General features: G+C 34.7%; 1 protein-coding gene across 4 annotated transcripts in view; it reads left to right on the plus strand.

Moving 5' to 3' along the window:
- Positions 1 to 17,000, plus strand: part of Sbf (SET domain binding factor) — a 125,196-nt gene that overhangs the window by 53,569 nt on the left and 54,627 nt on the right. For all 4 annotated transcript variants that reach the window (XM_069840023.1, XM_069840024.1, XM_069840026.1 and 1 more), the window contains 7 exons: positions 3,397 to 3,505; positions 5,605 to 5,811; positions 6,331 to 6,444; positions 7,686 to 7,844; positions 10,490 to 10,601; positions 13,221 to 13,389; positions 15,236 to 15,476. In XM_069840023.1, the coding sequence (XP_069696124.1) occupies positions 3,397 to 3,505; positions 5,605 to 5,811; positions 6,331 to 6,444; positions 7,686 to 7,844; positions 10,490 to 10,601; positions 13,221 to 13,389; positions 15,236 to 15,476 (1,111 nt within the window). The remainder of the gene's footprint in view (positions 1 to 3,396; positions 3,506 to 5,604; positions 5,812 to 6,330; positions 6,445 to 7,685; positions 7,845 to 10,489; positions 10,602 to 13,220; positions 13,390 to 15,235; positions 15,477 to 17,000) is intronic.

A 17,000-nucleotide genomic window follows, 5' to 3' on the forward strand; every position in this document is an offset into this window, starting at 1 on the left:
ATTATGCTCATATTTCTAGCTGCTGGAAAATACTTCAGTTGCAGGATGTCTCAAGTTGCAGGCAAGATTACTACAAATCAATTGCTGTAGAATATAGAGTAGCGCATTATTATTTTTATTACTATCATCATCATCAACATCATCATCTTCCTATCTGTGAGAAGGAACTATTATCAGAAATTTCTTACATCAGCTGAGCAGCCAATATGTCAGCTTTCCGTGCTTGAGACCTGGATTCAAATTCTAGCATGTCCAAATGGAATTTATGGTGAACGAAAACTGTATTAGAGGAGATTTCTTAAGTTAGTGACATTTCCTCTTCTATAATTTCGCCAAATTCTATTATCAATTCATCTTTACACCATAAAGAAGTTCCTAGATGTATCAGCCAGTAATTTTACTTATTCTCTAGTGCTGAATAGTGGCTTCATACCTGAACGAGACATTTTTAGAAGAAAACAACTTTAAAGACATTCAGTGCATGGTCTAAGGCAGTGGTTCCCAAACTTTTGACACTTGCAGCTCCCTTTCCTGCTGATCATATACTGGTGATGCCTTCATGGCAGTTATGATCGTATAAGTCAGGTAAATTCTGATTCTTGTATTTATTTTTTGCTAGGTTACTACTTTACTGGACTTTCTGATAGGAAATATAAAATGATAAGTTACAACAGAATTAACATTATCCCATAATAATCCACAGTTAATTCCCGATTTACTACGAAAATCGTCTGTAGCTGCATTTAGATTGGCAACGGGCCAGGATTGTTTGGCCAAATACCTGCATAGAATTGGAATATATCAGTCTCCTAATTGCCCATTGTGCAACTCAAACCAAGAAATGGATTCAGAACACCTCAAAATCTGTGCTTCAGTGGCTGACCATGATAATATTTTTGAAAAATATTGGAGTGCAAGAGGTCGAATGACTTTATTGTCAAACGCCTGGCATTAGAAAACAACAACAACATTATCCCATAGAAACTCGTTCATGTACTAAAAATATTAAACCTATGCAGATGTTATTTTATCATTTCTAACCACTGAGTAGGTACACGACAATATCCTTGGCGTGGTCATTAAATTTCCACCAGTTTATGGACTGGTACCCACCCACAATCGTGATGAATTGGGGGAACTACAGTGAGTAGGAAAATTAGGTTTTGTAAGCCAGTTATATTGGCTAGGGGAAGAGGTCATCATGCTGACCATACATTATCTCTATACTGGTTGCATGTTCATTCTCCTCTGCTGAGGCATGTGGACCTGAGTTCAGCAGTGTGCTGCTTGGCTTTGGTCCTTCATGGGCTGTCATGCCATAGATTACATTAAAACTTTGAAGATAGTCCAGAGAAGAATGTATTCCACAAACACATGTTTGACCATTGTAAAATTTTAAAAGACGTTGATAATGTAACATATGCCCACCACATGATAAGCAGTATCAGTCTTGGTGATAGAGTCAACAACCATTTTTAAAATTACACTGCAAAATATTGCTTAGGCCAGTAATAACATTTTACTATAAAAGAGTTGGACTACCCTAAAAAAAAGTGTGTGCGAGAAATATTAGAAAAGAAAAGCATTTTTTTCTCAAAAATTCCTAGGTCAGGAGAACTATGAAAACAAATAAAAAAAACATAATAAACCCTCCTGACAAACTCAGCATACAGTCTTAACTTGTTTCTGAGCACTGTTTATCGTTTTGGAAAGCAAAAAATCATTTTGGAAATTCAGTTGCATTGATAACACTAATGCTTCCATTGCAATTGTTTTGGAATGAACTTCTTAGAGAAGGGTAAAAATAAACTTCTGTGACATTGGAAACATTGCGCAAATTCCGAAGATAGCACTCTAAATTGTAACTTAAAAATTCTCAATTTCATTTAAACTTGAATAACCTGATAAATTTATATAAATTATACTACTACCCATTAATTTAATATTTTTTATTATTACTTTTAAGTTTACCAATGCCAACAGAATACGTAAAAGGAACTACATAATATACAGTAGTTGATACTCCTTTATAAGAAATACATTTAAACATGTAGAAGTGATTACGTAGTTGCTTTATATGGTTCTTGAGTGACTTTGTTTTAATAGTTAAATAGTATGTAATTATAAGTATTTAAAATTTTTAATGGCTTAGAAATGTTTCTTGTAATTTGATTTATGCTCACTTGCTTTTTCAGCATTCTTTTTTATACATACTGTAATAATTTGTATATTTTACACAATTGTTACAAAAAGTAGAATTTATTACTCTTAAATTCCAGCTGTGTCCGCATTTGTATATATTAAATACTGGTAAAATATTTTTATTGTTTGTAAATACAGCCTGATTCAGGGATTTTGACCCTTTTGGCAGACTGAGTTGCACAATCATAACACCTAACACTTCCTTCTTATCATGTCGTGGTACACTCTGTCTTAAAAACACAATATTCTTCCATAGGTCCCACTACTAACAAATACGTCTGTTTACTAAACAGTGTCAATCATGACTATATTTTCTTGACATGGAGTGTCTGTCTGCTACGAGCATAGATATTATTTTCATTCTCTCTCTTCCCTTTTCCCCTCCTGTTCACATTTGTAATTAAATTTCTTTCTTATGACGCAACACACAGCTCGATCACTAGCGAAACAAGTAAGGACAGGGGCCAAAATCATTGAATCGAGCTGTACACAGTTTATCAAACATATGGGTTGTTAGAAAGTTTTCTTGAATTTCATTAGTGTTTTGTTTTTGTTTATACAGTACAGACATTCCATATCTTGCAGAAACTTTCTCTTATGATTACCAAATATTTTTTATAATGTATTTGGTGTTAGGATATTGCATTTTCCTTGCCATCTATAAATCTTCTGTACTTCAACATTTTTCTACCACGTCAGCTGGTGATGTTAATTGTGATAAACATAAATTATGAAAGTAATTATAATTTTGTTTTGTATTGTCTGTGTTTTATTATTGGACTGAGTCCAATTTTCTGCTCTAGATTTCAAAGTGTCAAAAAAAATACTTACGCTAATAACTACTTTATTAAAATAGAAGTAAGGTCTAATTATGTATTAAAATATATCCAGAACAGAATGTTTTCATTATTTGGGAATGTCTGTATGTCTGTAGTGTTGTGTTCTGCTGTAACATTTGCTGTAGTTACTCTGATTATATTGTTGATGTAAGTTTTCCAGCTTGATTACATTCGTTCAATTTTTTTTACCTCGTTATATTTCTGTATTCATTACTTCCCATTCAGACAATGCATGTCTGGATGGTAATTGTATTTTATATTATATGTTTCATGTTTACAAATTTTAGTCATTTAGTGCTGTGGAATTAAGTATGTGAATAGAATATTATTTATATTATGAATGGATTTTTGTCAGGTTATCATCTATGAGACCGGTACAACCTCGCATTGTTCCTATGGGCCCTCATATCTCCAATATCCATGACCCTCGCCATATAGTGAGCAACTCAGCCCGACGTCTTGAGGTAAGTTTTAAGCATTACACTATCCAACACAGGTAGAAGCATAGCAGCGAACTTCAAAACTAAACAACTAGCATCCTGTTACAGTTACAGTGAGCACTTCTTTCCTGGACCATTTAAATCCTCCATTGTTCTACACAGCAATATTTAAAGTGCTATGGGGAGAGAAATCATTTGTAAGACTTTTTTGACATTTACCAGTAAATTAGAATATTTTACAAACATAAGGAAATTGCACTAATGTAAGGATTAAAGATCAGAGATTTAGATCATTCTTTCAGAATACAAACTTTTTTTTTCTTGTTAGTATTGTGTCTTAAACTGGACGATTATTGTACATTGCGAAATTGTCAGTCATCTGTTGTGCAACGTGCAAATTTATTTTGCACATTTTTCACAGTGGGATCTAATTTTCAGTAGTCCTGCAAATATAGCTTATGTACTAACCACGTGTGGGACTACTCCCAAGAAGTCCACACCTGTGGAGTAACAGTTAGCATGTCTGGCCGCAAAACCAGGTGGCCCAGGTCCGATTCCCAGTTGGGACAAGTTACCTGGTTGAGGTTTTTTCAGGAGTTTTCCCTCAACCCAATATGAGAAAATGCTGGGTATCTTTCGGTGCTGGACCCCAGACTCATTTCACCGCCATTATCACCTTCATCTCGTTCAGATGCTAAATAACCTAAGATTTTGATAAAGCGTCGTAAAATAACCTACTAAAAAAAAAAAGGACTACTTCCAAGGACAACGATATATTGAGTGCTTCTATGACAGTAGTAATGAAGCTATTATTGACACACCAAAATTGCATCCTTCTAGTCTGTGTTGGATAATATTTTGACTGAAGATAAGAAATAACACTGTAGGCAATGCAGATTATCAGAGAAAATAAGTCTTTTATTAAGGGAAGAAATAAATTGAAAATTTTTTAATACTGTATTTTATGTCATATGTTGAATGTGACTTAAAAGAAATTATATATAGCATGCAGAATTTTATTTTTGTGTTTATTAAGTTATCTATAGAATAGATTACAAGAGAAAGTAACAAATATTTGGACATTAGTCTCATATAATTTCGCGTAACTGTCGTTTTAGACTGCCTGATTTAGAGATTACTACCGACTTTCTGAAGAAAACAATTTGTGTGGCCATTAATTTTGCTTTAATATCTGGGAAATTTCCATTTTCAAGTTCGTAAGTGTACTTCTTATTATGAAATCGTAAATTTTCATTTTTATGTGTTTCTTACATTTTTTTTAGAATAAAGTTTTACAGTAAAATACCACTTGTGTCAAGTAACCCTGTGTTAAGGTTGCGTTAACCAGTTAGTAGATCCGACAAGAATTGTAACTGAGTTCTTGCTAAACGTAGTAGCAGTTTTACCCTGTTGATAAAATCCTTCAATAAATATCTCTCCTTCACTCCTTTAAGTTCGGTATGTTTAAAGACTTTTTTTTTGTATCGTGTCTTTATTTTTATATAATGTTCATTTAACTGATTACAATAGTTATTATAAGTTATGCCTTGAAACACTTTGTTTATTAGAATGAAAGTTATGTCCTATGTCATTTATAAAATAGTTATATTACCAGTTGTTCTGTATGATTGTGAAACTTGGACTCTCACTTTGAGAGAGGAACAGAGATTAAGTGTTTGAGAATAAGGTTCTTAGAAAAATATTTGGGGCTAAGAGGGATGAAGTTACAGGAGAATGGAGAAAGTTACACAACGCAGAACTTCACGCATTGTATTCTTCACCTGACATAATTAGAAACATTAAATCCAGATGTTTGAGATGAGCAGGGCATGTAGCACGTATGAGCAAATCCAGAAATGCATATAGAGTGTTAGTTGGGAGACTGGAGGGAAAAATATCTTTGGGGAGGCCGAGACTTAGATGGGAAGATATTAAAATGGATTTGAGGGAGGTGGGATATGGTGATAGAGAGTAGATTAATCTTGCACAGGATATGGACCAATGGTGGACTTATGTGAGAGTGGCAATGAACCCACGGCTTCCTTAAAAAACATTTGTAAGTAAGTAAGTATGTATGTCCTATGTCAGCAGCAGATTTCTAATATTACTCTTTTTTTCATCAGGTATTACGTAATTGTATAAACTGTATATTCGAGAACAAGATATCAGATGCCCGGAAAACGTTTCCTGCTGTACTTCGTGCATTAAAATCAAAGGCTGCAAGACTTGCCCTCTGTACAGAATTAGCACAACATGTACTTGGTAACAAAGCTATGCTAGAACATCAGCAGTTTGACCTGGTTGTCAGACTTATGAACTGTGCGTTACAGGTAAGAGTTACTGAGAAGAGCTACCAAAACATCGTATTGCTCTAGTTGTTAATATAATGCATCTGTTTCGTAAATGCTAGATTTAGGTATGAATTTAAATTATTATTCAAAAAGTGATGTTTGAATTGTGCACAATGACCTCTTGGCTTATTATATAGTCCTGAATAATACCTAATGTTGTTATTCCTAAAAGCCTTGCATACCAGAAGATTGTTTTTCTCTTTCTTTTCCATATTTGCATATTTGACAAATGGGATTATCATTATATGACCCATCATACACAAATGTTCTCACAACTGGCCATGTCCAGCAATTAGTTCAATATATCTTTTTAAATAGATGTTCACTAAAACAACAGGCATGTGAAGAGCTCTATTTAGAAGTCCCAGTAAGTTTGTGACTCTACTACCAGAGAAATTAGATGACTGGAGTTGTGATATTCAAACAGTTTTGTTACTATTTCTTTGTGTAACATGGTATTATGGTGCCAGTTATTATTTAAGTTATGTTGTGTAACAGGATGACTCTGCGATGGATGAACATGGAGTTGCTGCTGCTCTCTTGCCATTAGCCACTGCATTCTGCCGTAAACTCTGTACTGGTGTCATACAGTTTGCCTACACGTGTATTCAAGTAAGTACAACATTACCAGTTTTCCAGATTATTGCATGAATTATTTTAATCACAGTAACTACCTTTTTATTTTATAATTGTACTAGAATAAGGTCCCGCGCTGTGGCGTCGCAGTCTAAGGCATCCTGCCTAGGACTCGCATTATGGAATGCATGCTGGTTCGAGTCCTCATGGGGGAAGAAATTTTCTCATGAAATTTCGGCCAGTGTATGGGACCGGTGCCCACCCAGCATCGTGATGCACTTGGGGAGCTACGATAGGTAGCGAAATCCGGTTGCGAATACCAGCTATAATGGGGAGATCATCGTGCTAACAACACGATACCTCCATACTGGTTGGATGATCGTCCATCTCTGCTTCAGCATGTGGGTGTGAGGCCAGCAGCCGGCTGATCAGTCTAGGCCCTTCACGGGCTGTAGCGCCACGGATTATTATTATTACTAGAATAAGAGTGTAGTTTACAGGGACCCAATTTTATGCTTAATAAAACTTGGATATCTCTGTAATGAATAACTTTAATAATATGGTTTCCAATTTATTATTTCTAATAAATAGATCAAACTATATATACTATTGCTAGTGCTACTGCTATTTTTAATAAATAGAATTCACTAAATATAAAACAAAGTACTGCAATATTTTTCCGCTTTGCTACTCAATTATTCATTTAATGGACTCCAAATTAATTTTTTTGATTATAGTTGATTTTTACTGTATAGAATATTTTATTAATTTTTCTTTAATTGTAAAGTATGGATGAAATTGAATTTCATCAATGTTTCTATGTAATCCAATTGGATTATTTGATCCATTGCCATATGAGAAATCCTGATTGTGCTCTGATAGATAATGAGTACATGTTTCCAACTCCGTATAAAAAAGAAAAGGCAACAGAATCTCACTCTAACGAACATATAAGGAACATTTTGAAGTGTTAGGTAAGTGCTGGTTGCTTTTTATTTTTCAAATGAATTCATGGTCTAGAATCAGTGACATGATGAGAGAGGGACAGTAGAACCTGAGAAAACTTGCCCTTTCAGTTGGATTTACTGGAATTTCGACCTGAATCTCCAGCATGAAAAGCCAGCACTAGCTGTTCTGCATTCATCATTAAAAATAGAGCCACAAGTTTCAATCTTTTTGTTACTACACACACAAGAACTCTAAAAATCGTTACCTTTCATATGCATTGGTAAAAGTTCATCCAGATTTTGATATTCTTTGTATACTGTATATTTCAGGAACATGGAGTATGGCAAAACCAACAGTTCTGGGAGGCAGCCTTCTACCAGGATGTACAGAAAGATATCAAAGCCCTGTATCTTCCAAGAATAGAGACTAGTCCACCAAACCATAGACTCAGTTGTGACACAGTTCTTAGTCCTGTTAGTCCCAGAGAGGTATGTGTTGTCAGCATGATGTAATACTAATGTACTATTAGCATCCACATTTATTCGAGAAGTAGGCAAAGTGAACCACAAAACTTCCATATTCAAATGTAGAGAGGTTACATTAGATCCAAGATGCATTGATTTAAACTTGATGAACGGCAATGGATTTTGAATGGTGATACTGCTCTTTAGCATGACATCTTTTGGAAGTAAAATCAGGTATTTTGCATTGCAATTTTACATCACATAAAAGTCTGTGTCCCTGAATAAAGGAGCTCCAGGAAACATTTACCAGCCATTTTTTTTACTCTGTTAAAATCAGCTTGAGAGCTTGCCATTGCGTCCCCCGGCCTTCTTGCCTCCCCTTCTAAGACCACTATGGGACGAACTTGCCAGACCAGTGTTTGCAACATTTTTTATTTTATTTTGAATAGCCTTTTATAGTTTACCAGAACAATGGAAGGAGTCCATAATCGTACCTATCTTTAAGAAGGGGGACAAGACTAACTGTAATAACTTTCGAGGAATATCACTTTTGTTGATGTCGTACAAAATTTTGTCCAATATTCTTTTGAGAAGATTAACTCCATATATAGATGAAATTATTGAGGACCATCAGTGTGGTTGTAGGCGTAATAGATCAACTATTGATCAGATATTTTGTATTCGACAGATAATGGAGAAAAAATGGGAGTGTAAAGGTACAGTGCATCAGTTACTCATAGATTTCAAAAAGGCATATGGCTCGGTTAAGAGAGAAGTTTTATATGACATTCTTATTGGATTTGGTATTCCCAAGAAATTAGTTCGATTAATTAAAATGTGTCTCAGTGAAACGTACAGCAGAGTCCTTATAGGTCAGTTTCTGTCAGATGCGTTTCCAATTCATTGTGGGCTAAAGCAAGGAGATGCACTATCACCTTTGCTTTTTAACTTTGCTCTAGAGTATGCCATTAGGAAAGTCCAGGATAACAGAGAGAGTTTGAAATTAAACGAGTTACATCAGCTGCTTGTCTATGCAGATGACGTGAATATATTAGGAGAAAATCCACAAACGATTAGGGAAAACACGGGAATTTTACTTGAATCAAGTAAAAAGATAGGTTTGGAAGTAAATCCAGAAAAGACAAATTATATGATTATCTCTCGTGACGAGAATATTGTACGAAATGGAAATAAAAAAATTGGAATTTTATCCTTTGAGGAGGTGGAAAAATTCAAATACCTGGAGCAACAGTAACAATATAAATGATACTCGGGAGGAAATTAAACACAGAATAGATATGGGAAATGCCTGTTATTATTCGGTTGAGAAGCTTTTATCATCCAGTCTGCTGTCAAAAAATCTGAAAGTTAGAATTTATAAAACAGTTATATTACCAGTTGTTCTTTATGGTTGTGAAACTTGGACTCTCACTTTGAGAGAGGAACATAGGTTAAGGGTATTTGAGAATAAGGTGTTTAGGAAAATATTTGGGGCTGAAAGGGATGAAATTACAGGAGAATGGAGAAAGTTACACAACACAGAACTGCACGCATTGTATTCTTCCCCTGACATAATTAGAAACATTAAATCCAGACATTTAAGATGGGCAGGGCATGTAGCACGTACGGGCGAATCCAGAAATGCATATAGAGTGTTAGTTGGGAGGCCGGAGGGAAAAAGACCTTTAGGGAGGCCGAGACATAGATGGGAAGATAATATTAAAATGGATTTGAGGGAGGTGGGATATGAAGATAGAGAATGGATTAATCTTGCTCAGGATAGGGACCAATGACGGGTTTATGTGAGGGTGGCAATGAACCACCGGGTTCCTTAAAAGCCAGTAAGTAAGCAAGCCTTTTATAGTTTTCTTGGCATTTTTTGTATTTTTAGTACTGGCATTTTTATTTTAAATATGTACAGAGTACTACTAAAAAGGTGCTTTTCAGGCACAAACATAGGTTTTTAGGCATTTATAGTAGTTCATGGTTCATTTAGGCATTTTTGGTCCTATAGAATTTTAATATGGGTATCTGTGTACGTAAAACATAGAGCTATCTGAATAACGTACGTCTGAGACATAGCAAACAAAATAGGTACGGAACTAGAAATCCGTTCTGTAGTAATAATAATGCGTGAGAAAATGTATGGAATGAAATAAGAAAAATTGATGGGAAACACAACAGGTAAAAATTAAAATCTCTTTTTTTCGATTGAAAATTAATACTGTTAACACAACATAATACCAAGTACAGTAATAAAATTGTTATATTTTTGTATCAGATATTACATTAAGATAATGTTTAAAAAATAATTGCTTAATATTAGAAAATTAAAATCACAATCACACAGTCACAATTCCCCATGTGTGTCTCAATTAAAAAATGTCATGAATCCAATACATCCTTTCCTTCCTTTGGTTATTTAATTCTTCCCTTTCTCCCTCGTCACATAAATGTGCTAAAACTATTATGTATGCTTCAGTTCCATTTGGTATGGCTCTGATAGATGTGAGCTAAGGAAGGCGCTTCACTGTGATATGATTCCATTCCATTCTGCTAAGTGAGAGCAGACCTTTAGACACTTTTTGAATATATTGCATATGTTTTCTTAATAGAATTCATGTAATAAAACTATGTAATAATGACTGTGCATACAATTTTTTATTCAGAACAAGGAGTTTCCCTGGAAGGACAGGAGATCAGGCTTCACACGGGCGCAGGAGCCATCAGCTCTAGAAATTGCAGCTGAACAAATGAGAGTCTGGCCGAATCTCGATCAAGGTAAATGAAATCGCTGGGCATTCCCATTTTCTTGTAACTTATTCAGTAAGAATCAATGACATCACCTGTGTCAGTGCAGTCATTATTCAAAAGGATACATCCTCTCACCATTTGCATCAAAGGCCATTCTACTGAGATTTGTGGTAAATGACACATATATAAGCCTAATTTTCTGAGGTAATATATTCTGTTAGTCTTATGTTAACAGTGTCTCATGTTGTGTTGTAAAATTTTCAAGATTTTATCTAATATTATATTTAAGTAAATACACATACCAGAATAGTAAATTTTACATGTATAACAAAATAAAATGTTAAATGTCACAATATCAAATGAAAAATTGTTTTCAAAAAAAGTTCTTTGAGTACAATGGGGAATTAATACGATTGGCATATCTTTCTTATAACTTTGTTCATTAAGGAGATATGAGTAATGACTTCATTTCTTTAAATGGCACCATGTACATTTTATTCTATGAATCATTTAACCATTTCAAGGCGTATTCAAAAATACATCACAATGTACCATACTAATAACCAAAACATTGAGGAGTTCAAAAGAATATGGAACTCATAGTGTACATACTGGAAGTTTAAAGCAAACTGACACTTTGCAATACCGTTATTGGGCTTAATTTTATTAATGGTACCTAAATGGCAGATGTATGCCAGATTCGTAAGAATCAACTTTTCTGATCTTTTGAAGGAACAGAATGTCTATTTAGTACTGGCATGATGGATGCTCAGCACATAACACTTTAAGAACCCGTCATATTCTGTATCGAAAATATCTTGGTAGGTGGATTAGACGTGGTAGACCAGTTAGTTTGCCTGCTCCTTCTTCTAACCTTATGCCACTAGACTTTTTTCTTTGGAGAACTGTCAAGGACGCTGTCTATCAAAATGTTTCAGCAACACCAGAGAACATGCAGCAACATATTACTCATGTAACACTAGAACGATCTATGGAATCATTCATTCAAAGATTGTAATTATGCATTAATTCCTATGGTCACCACTTAGAACAGGACATGTAAATTTTCTGTTTTACTAGTAGATATACCAAAGTGCTATTTTACTTCTCCATGTCCACACCTATGGAGTAACGGTCAGCGTGTCTGGCCGCGAAGCCAGGTGGCCCGGGTTCGATTCCCGGTCGGGGCAAGTTACCTGGTTGAGGTTTTTTCCGGGATTTTCCCTCAACCTAAGATGAGCAAATGTTGGGTAACTTTCGGTGCTGGACCCCGGACTCATTTCACCGGCATTATCACCTTCATCTCATTCAGACGCTAAATAACCTAAGCTGTTGAAAAAGCGTCGTAAAATAACCTACTAAAAAAAAATACTTCTCCATTGTACTTAAACAATATTTTTGTTTGAAAGAATTTTTCACTTGGCACCTAAGAAAAAAATTATTTGGGTGAGCAATATGAGTGGAACACTCTGTATGTTAATGTTATATATTCATTCATTGTATTTTAATGCAATTTTAGAGTTCTAACCTACAATAGTACAATTAAGATACTGTGAAAAAAAATTTTAACTGTGCACATATAATATAATTTCTTTCAACATAACAATATTCATACATAACTACTGAAGCTTTCCTGGCGACGTGATAACTCAAAATTTTCTCGGGCTTCCAGCCAGGTCATAAGTTGGTGATCCACCGACGTTTCGAGGATGTTCATCTTTCTCATCTTCAGGGTTAAATGATAACTAAGGGTACCCAGCTCCTTAATTTATAGTGCCAGATGGAGTAGTCAGCCGAGGAGCTGTGTGCTGATTGGCTCTTAACACCGAGCTCCTGGCGAAGTGTACTGGCTACTGGGATAGAAGAGTATAGGAAACCCTGGCCATAGTGGTGGAACGCGGTAACCTAAATTGGGACTCGGGTCTCCAACTAAGTGCGGTGTGGGCACCGGCTATTAAATTTCTCAATGCCCAGACGACGGGTCGTCATCAGCGGAGGACACATAAGAACTCGTCCGCTGAGCCCATCGTGAGACCCGGGGTCAATCAGCTGAACAGCACAAAACAAGACAACACATCGGCCACGTTCACGCTGTGGTCCTCATTAATAAGAGTCAACCAGCACACAGCTCCTCGGCTGACTATTCCCTCTGGCACTATAAATTAAGGAGCTGAGTACCCTCAGATATCATTTAACCCTGAAGATGAAGATGAACATCCTCGAAATGTCAGTGGATCACCAACTTATGACCTGGCTGGAAGCCCGAGAAAATTTTTAGTTAACATTTATACATACTGTTGCATATTATAATAATCATATTTTGTACTCTTAAAACAAATATCATTGTATTTTTTGTATAATGTAAAAACTAAATATAAATAAATACATGTAAAAATTAACTGTAAATAATGCGGGAAATAGACATGTTTAAGCCCATATCTCCTTAAGTTCGCTTCTTAGACCCTAGGTTCCCGATGTCAAAATATTCAGTAGAGCATCCCCTATTTCCTGTTTGATTTTTGCATGCTTTTACTGAAACACACATATATCTTTCTGTATTATTACATTAATTTATAGTAGTTTGAAAAATATGAGCTTTCTGTACATATTTTAGTAGAAGTTATGTTAAATTTTTTCATATTCCAGAGAAACAGATCGAATTGGTAAGCAGTGAAGAGTCTACATTGTACAGTCAGGCTATTCATTATGCCAACAGAATGGTGTATCTCTTGGTTCCTGTCGACAGCAGCTGTCGAACTCACAAGCAGGATGCAGCATTTGATGAGGAGCGAGCAAGTAATAGTATTACAAACAGGTATTTACATTAGTTTTGTGTTTTTAACAAAATTTCCCATATGCAGCATTTTGTAAAAACTTCAGTTTCAGTATCCGTTCATACAAGAGTGAATAAAGTAAGAATAAATGGATCATTTGCAAATAACTTTTCAAAATGAGCCCTTAAAATAACACTTTATTTCGAATGAAAACGCTAATGTGCATTTACGGTTAACACTGTTAAATCTTCTAGTTGAAGAAAATAGTTGATGTCTGACTTTGACCCTATTAATTATCCAGTTTAATAAACTCTGAGAGGCCAGGAGAATGACCTGCAAGCATTCTGCTGTTTTTCGTCCGAACTAGGGATAACAGCTCTAAATCTTTATGATGTCTACAAATAATTTGTACACTGCAAACTACCAATATAGAAGATGAATAAATGTTTTGTATTTTAAGGTGCTGTCCTCTCTTACTTAAGACAGAAATCTTTTATTGCTAAAACAAACTCGCGCCAGGAGACTGACTGATTTAGCTGCGGACAAACTTTACAACATCAAAAATTGTGTAAAAATGAAGAAATTTATAAATTTAATGATTCTACGAATTCTAGAAACAGTGTTTATCAATTATGCTACGATAAAGCTAATACAATTATTTAACTCTAGTCTTGGAACCATAAAATGTAAAGCAACCTGTGGATAGGGACAGCCAGGAGAATGACTTTCCAAATGTTCCAGGTTAATTCTTTGTAAATTGGAATACATTTATTAATGCCATTGTATTCTTACTCGTAAACATATTTTAACTTACATTTTTAATATAAGTGCACTGTGTAATTTGCATTTTTCAGCGTGGGACCTCATTTTGACAAATTATTTGCAAATGACCCAAATATTCTGTATTTTCAAGTTGATTGATCTCAGCCTAATGAAAGAAACGTGGTATATGGAAGCATCTGTAGTGAAATTACTTGGGACAACATTGTGCACATGTTTCAGAAAATAGCGTTGTATATAGGAGAAGCCCTTACAAGATCGAACAATGGAGAAGCAACATATAGAGTGAAGCTGTGGGAAATTCACAAAAATATGTAATAGTATTGTGGGAATTGTATACCTGATTAAAAGTGTACTAGTGGGTAGAAAGAAAGATTTAAAGAAGGATGGATATTAATACTGCATAATATCGCGTTAAAAACAAACTTTTTTTTTATTGTTATTGTTTTTTTTTGCAACATTTAAAAAAACTACAGTTATTTAACTAAACATTATAACATTGATCAGGTATATCCTTTACCAAATGATATAATATAATAAATGCTATTTCTTCAAATTTTTGTCAAAGGTGTGTATTATAACCTCGTGAATACTGTATTATATTTACATAGAAATGTTCAGTGTAGCAAGTGTTGAGTAGAGAAGATCTTCGAAGAACTGAAATGTGAAATCAGGTTTCAGGGTCTGGTATAGTTCCTGGGTAGCTCAGTCTGTAGAGCATTGACATACTCAGCCAAAGGTCTCGGTTCGGTACCCGGCTCTGGAACAATTTGCTCTTGAAATTATTGAAGTCTGCTTTACAGGGAGCTGTACCTGAAAAGCTAGATTTGTATAATACGCGTTACTGTTTCGATAACAGAATACCACAAATTTAAGTCACACAGTGTGCACTCAATGCTGGACTCTGACGATCTGTCAACCCACTTGAGGTATGTAGATATAAGGGAGAAAATTGAGCTGGGGTCTAGTATAGTTCCTGGGTAGCTCAGCCAGTAGAGCATTGACGCACTCAGCAAAAGGTTAGCAAGGAATATCGTTCTCATTAAGTGCTTCATTTGTGAATGATTTTTACTATGTTTTCGTTGTTACTATTGTTAATATTTTCAGTGTGGCAGAAAGTGATAGTGCTGATGCCGAATCTGGATTTGAAGAACAAGATCCAGGTGAAATGGGCGCAGCTGTTATCAAAATGGTGTCTCGCTTTGTAGACAAGGTGTGCACAGAAGGTGGCGTGAGTGCAGAGCACATTCGTAGTCTGCACCAAATGGTACCTGGAGTGGTGCACATGCACATTGAAACTCTGGAAGCTGTGCACAGGGAATCCAAAAGGTTGCCGCCTATTCAGAAGGTATGGAAATATTCTACTGCATATGTAACACTATTAGTTATAATCTTTATGTCCTTTCTGGTCTTTATTTTCCTAATAAATGAGCTCAAAGAAAGATGTTAGTATGAAGAGTAGTGGATCTATGATATGATCTTTTATGAACTCCAAATTATGGTGAGTAAAGGCCATTATTCAGTGTTTGACATTACTGGTACCTGTCATAATTATTGTGGTGAACAGAATAGTTCTGAGTAACATATCCTTAGTTATTCTCATCCACTGTTTCTTTAATCGTGTTGTGTGATATTATTTTTTTATTTTCTAAGCATATTAAACTAAGTCATGAAAGTCTTATTATGAAAGGAAATTTCAACACCTGCCACTGTTTATTAGATTTGCAAAAATGTTACAATTACAGTTTTACTTCCAGTTATTAATTTCTTTTGATTAATGATAATAATTATGAAGTTTTCATAGTGGAGAGGAAATGGGAGTACCCCAAGAAAATAAACTTTTGTCACGTCCTTCTGTCGCTCCTTTTTGTGCTTATTTTCTTTTCTGTCATCCTTTCTTCCCCTTTTTTTTCTTCTTGTTCATCATGCCTTCACTTCCTTTTATTCTCCTTTCTGTGATTAATTTTTGCCCACTGTCTTCAGTCATTACAAATTCCACTTGGACTTGCTCGTTTTTAAATCTGCCTAGTTTGAAATGCCAATTAAATAGTTATTCAACTAATGGTATGCCATGTTATATCATTTAAAACAACTTACTTATATTCAATGCTGAGGATTCAAATGTAACACTGTCAGCTGATTCACCAAAAGACTCAAGATTAGATTGCTGACAATGCTATGAGATTTTTATAGACAGAGCTACAGCACACAAGTTTTGTGTTAATACTTTTGTTGTAATTGCCACTTTGACTCCACAAGTGTTACATTATGGTAGGTTTGGTTCTTTTTATTTCTTTTTAATTTCAATGAGCAGTAATGTTTGTTTAAGTAAATAATGTTCACAAATACACCCTTTTAGTTGTCCTATTTTTGAACGCAATACTAAACAATTAAAAGTCACTCATACAATTTAGTTCTCTAAATTTCTTCTTCCTTCAGATTTGATGCTATATCAATAAATTGTAAAATTCGTTGTAAAATATTTAATTCTTCATAACGCAAAAGACATTATCTCTGCTTATTTGTAATGTAAACGTTTATTTATGATAATGTATTATCTATGTTTTATTTAGTTTCTTTGAACTGTTATAATGCACAGTAATTTTGTATTTATCAGCTATAATTCTAGCACACAATTCTTATTTTTTGGAATTTCAATGCTTATTAATAATAATTGTTGTGGTAATGATGATATGCAATCAAAAGTAGTCATGAGAATAGTAAAAAATCATATTTGAGAGCTGTTATTTCTTATGTACCCACAAGTGAAGGTTCTGTTCAAATTGAACCAGCAATTAAAAACTTGAAGACAGTGTCATATCTCAAACTTCAAGACTTTTTTTCTTTTGAGTTCTGAGCTTGATATTTCTTA

The sequence above is a fragment of the Periplaneta americana genome, chromosome 11, assembly GCF_040183065.1.
Source record: "Periplaneta americana isolate PAMFEO1 chromosome 11, P.americana_PAMFEO1_priV1, whole genome shotgun sequence".
NCBI classification, from domain to species: Eukaryota; Metazoa; Arthropoda; class Insecta; order Blattodea; family Blattidae; genus Periplaneta; species Periplaneta americana.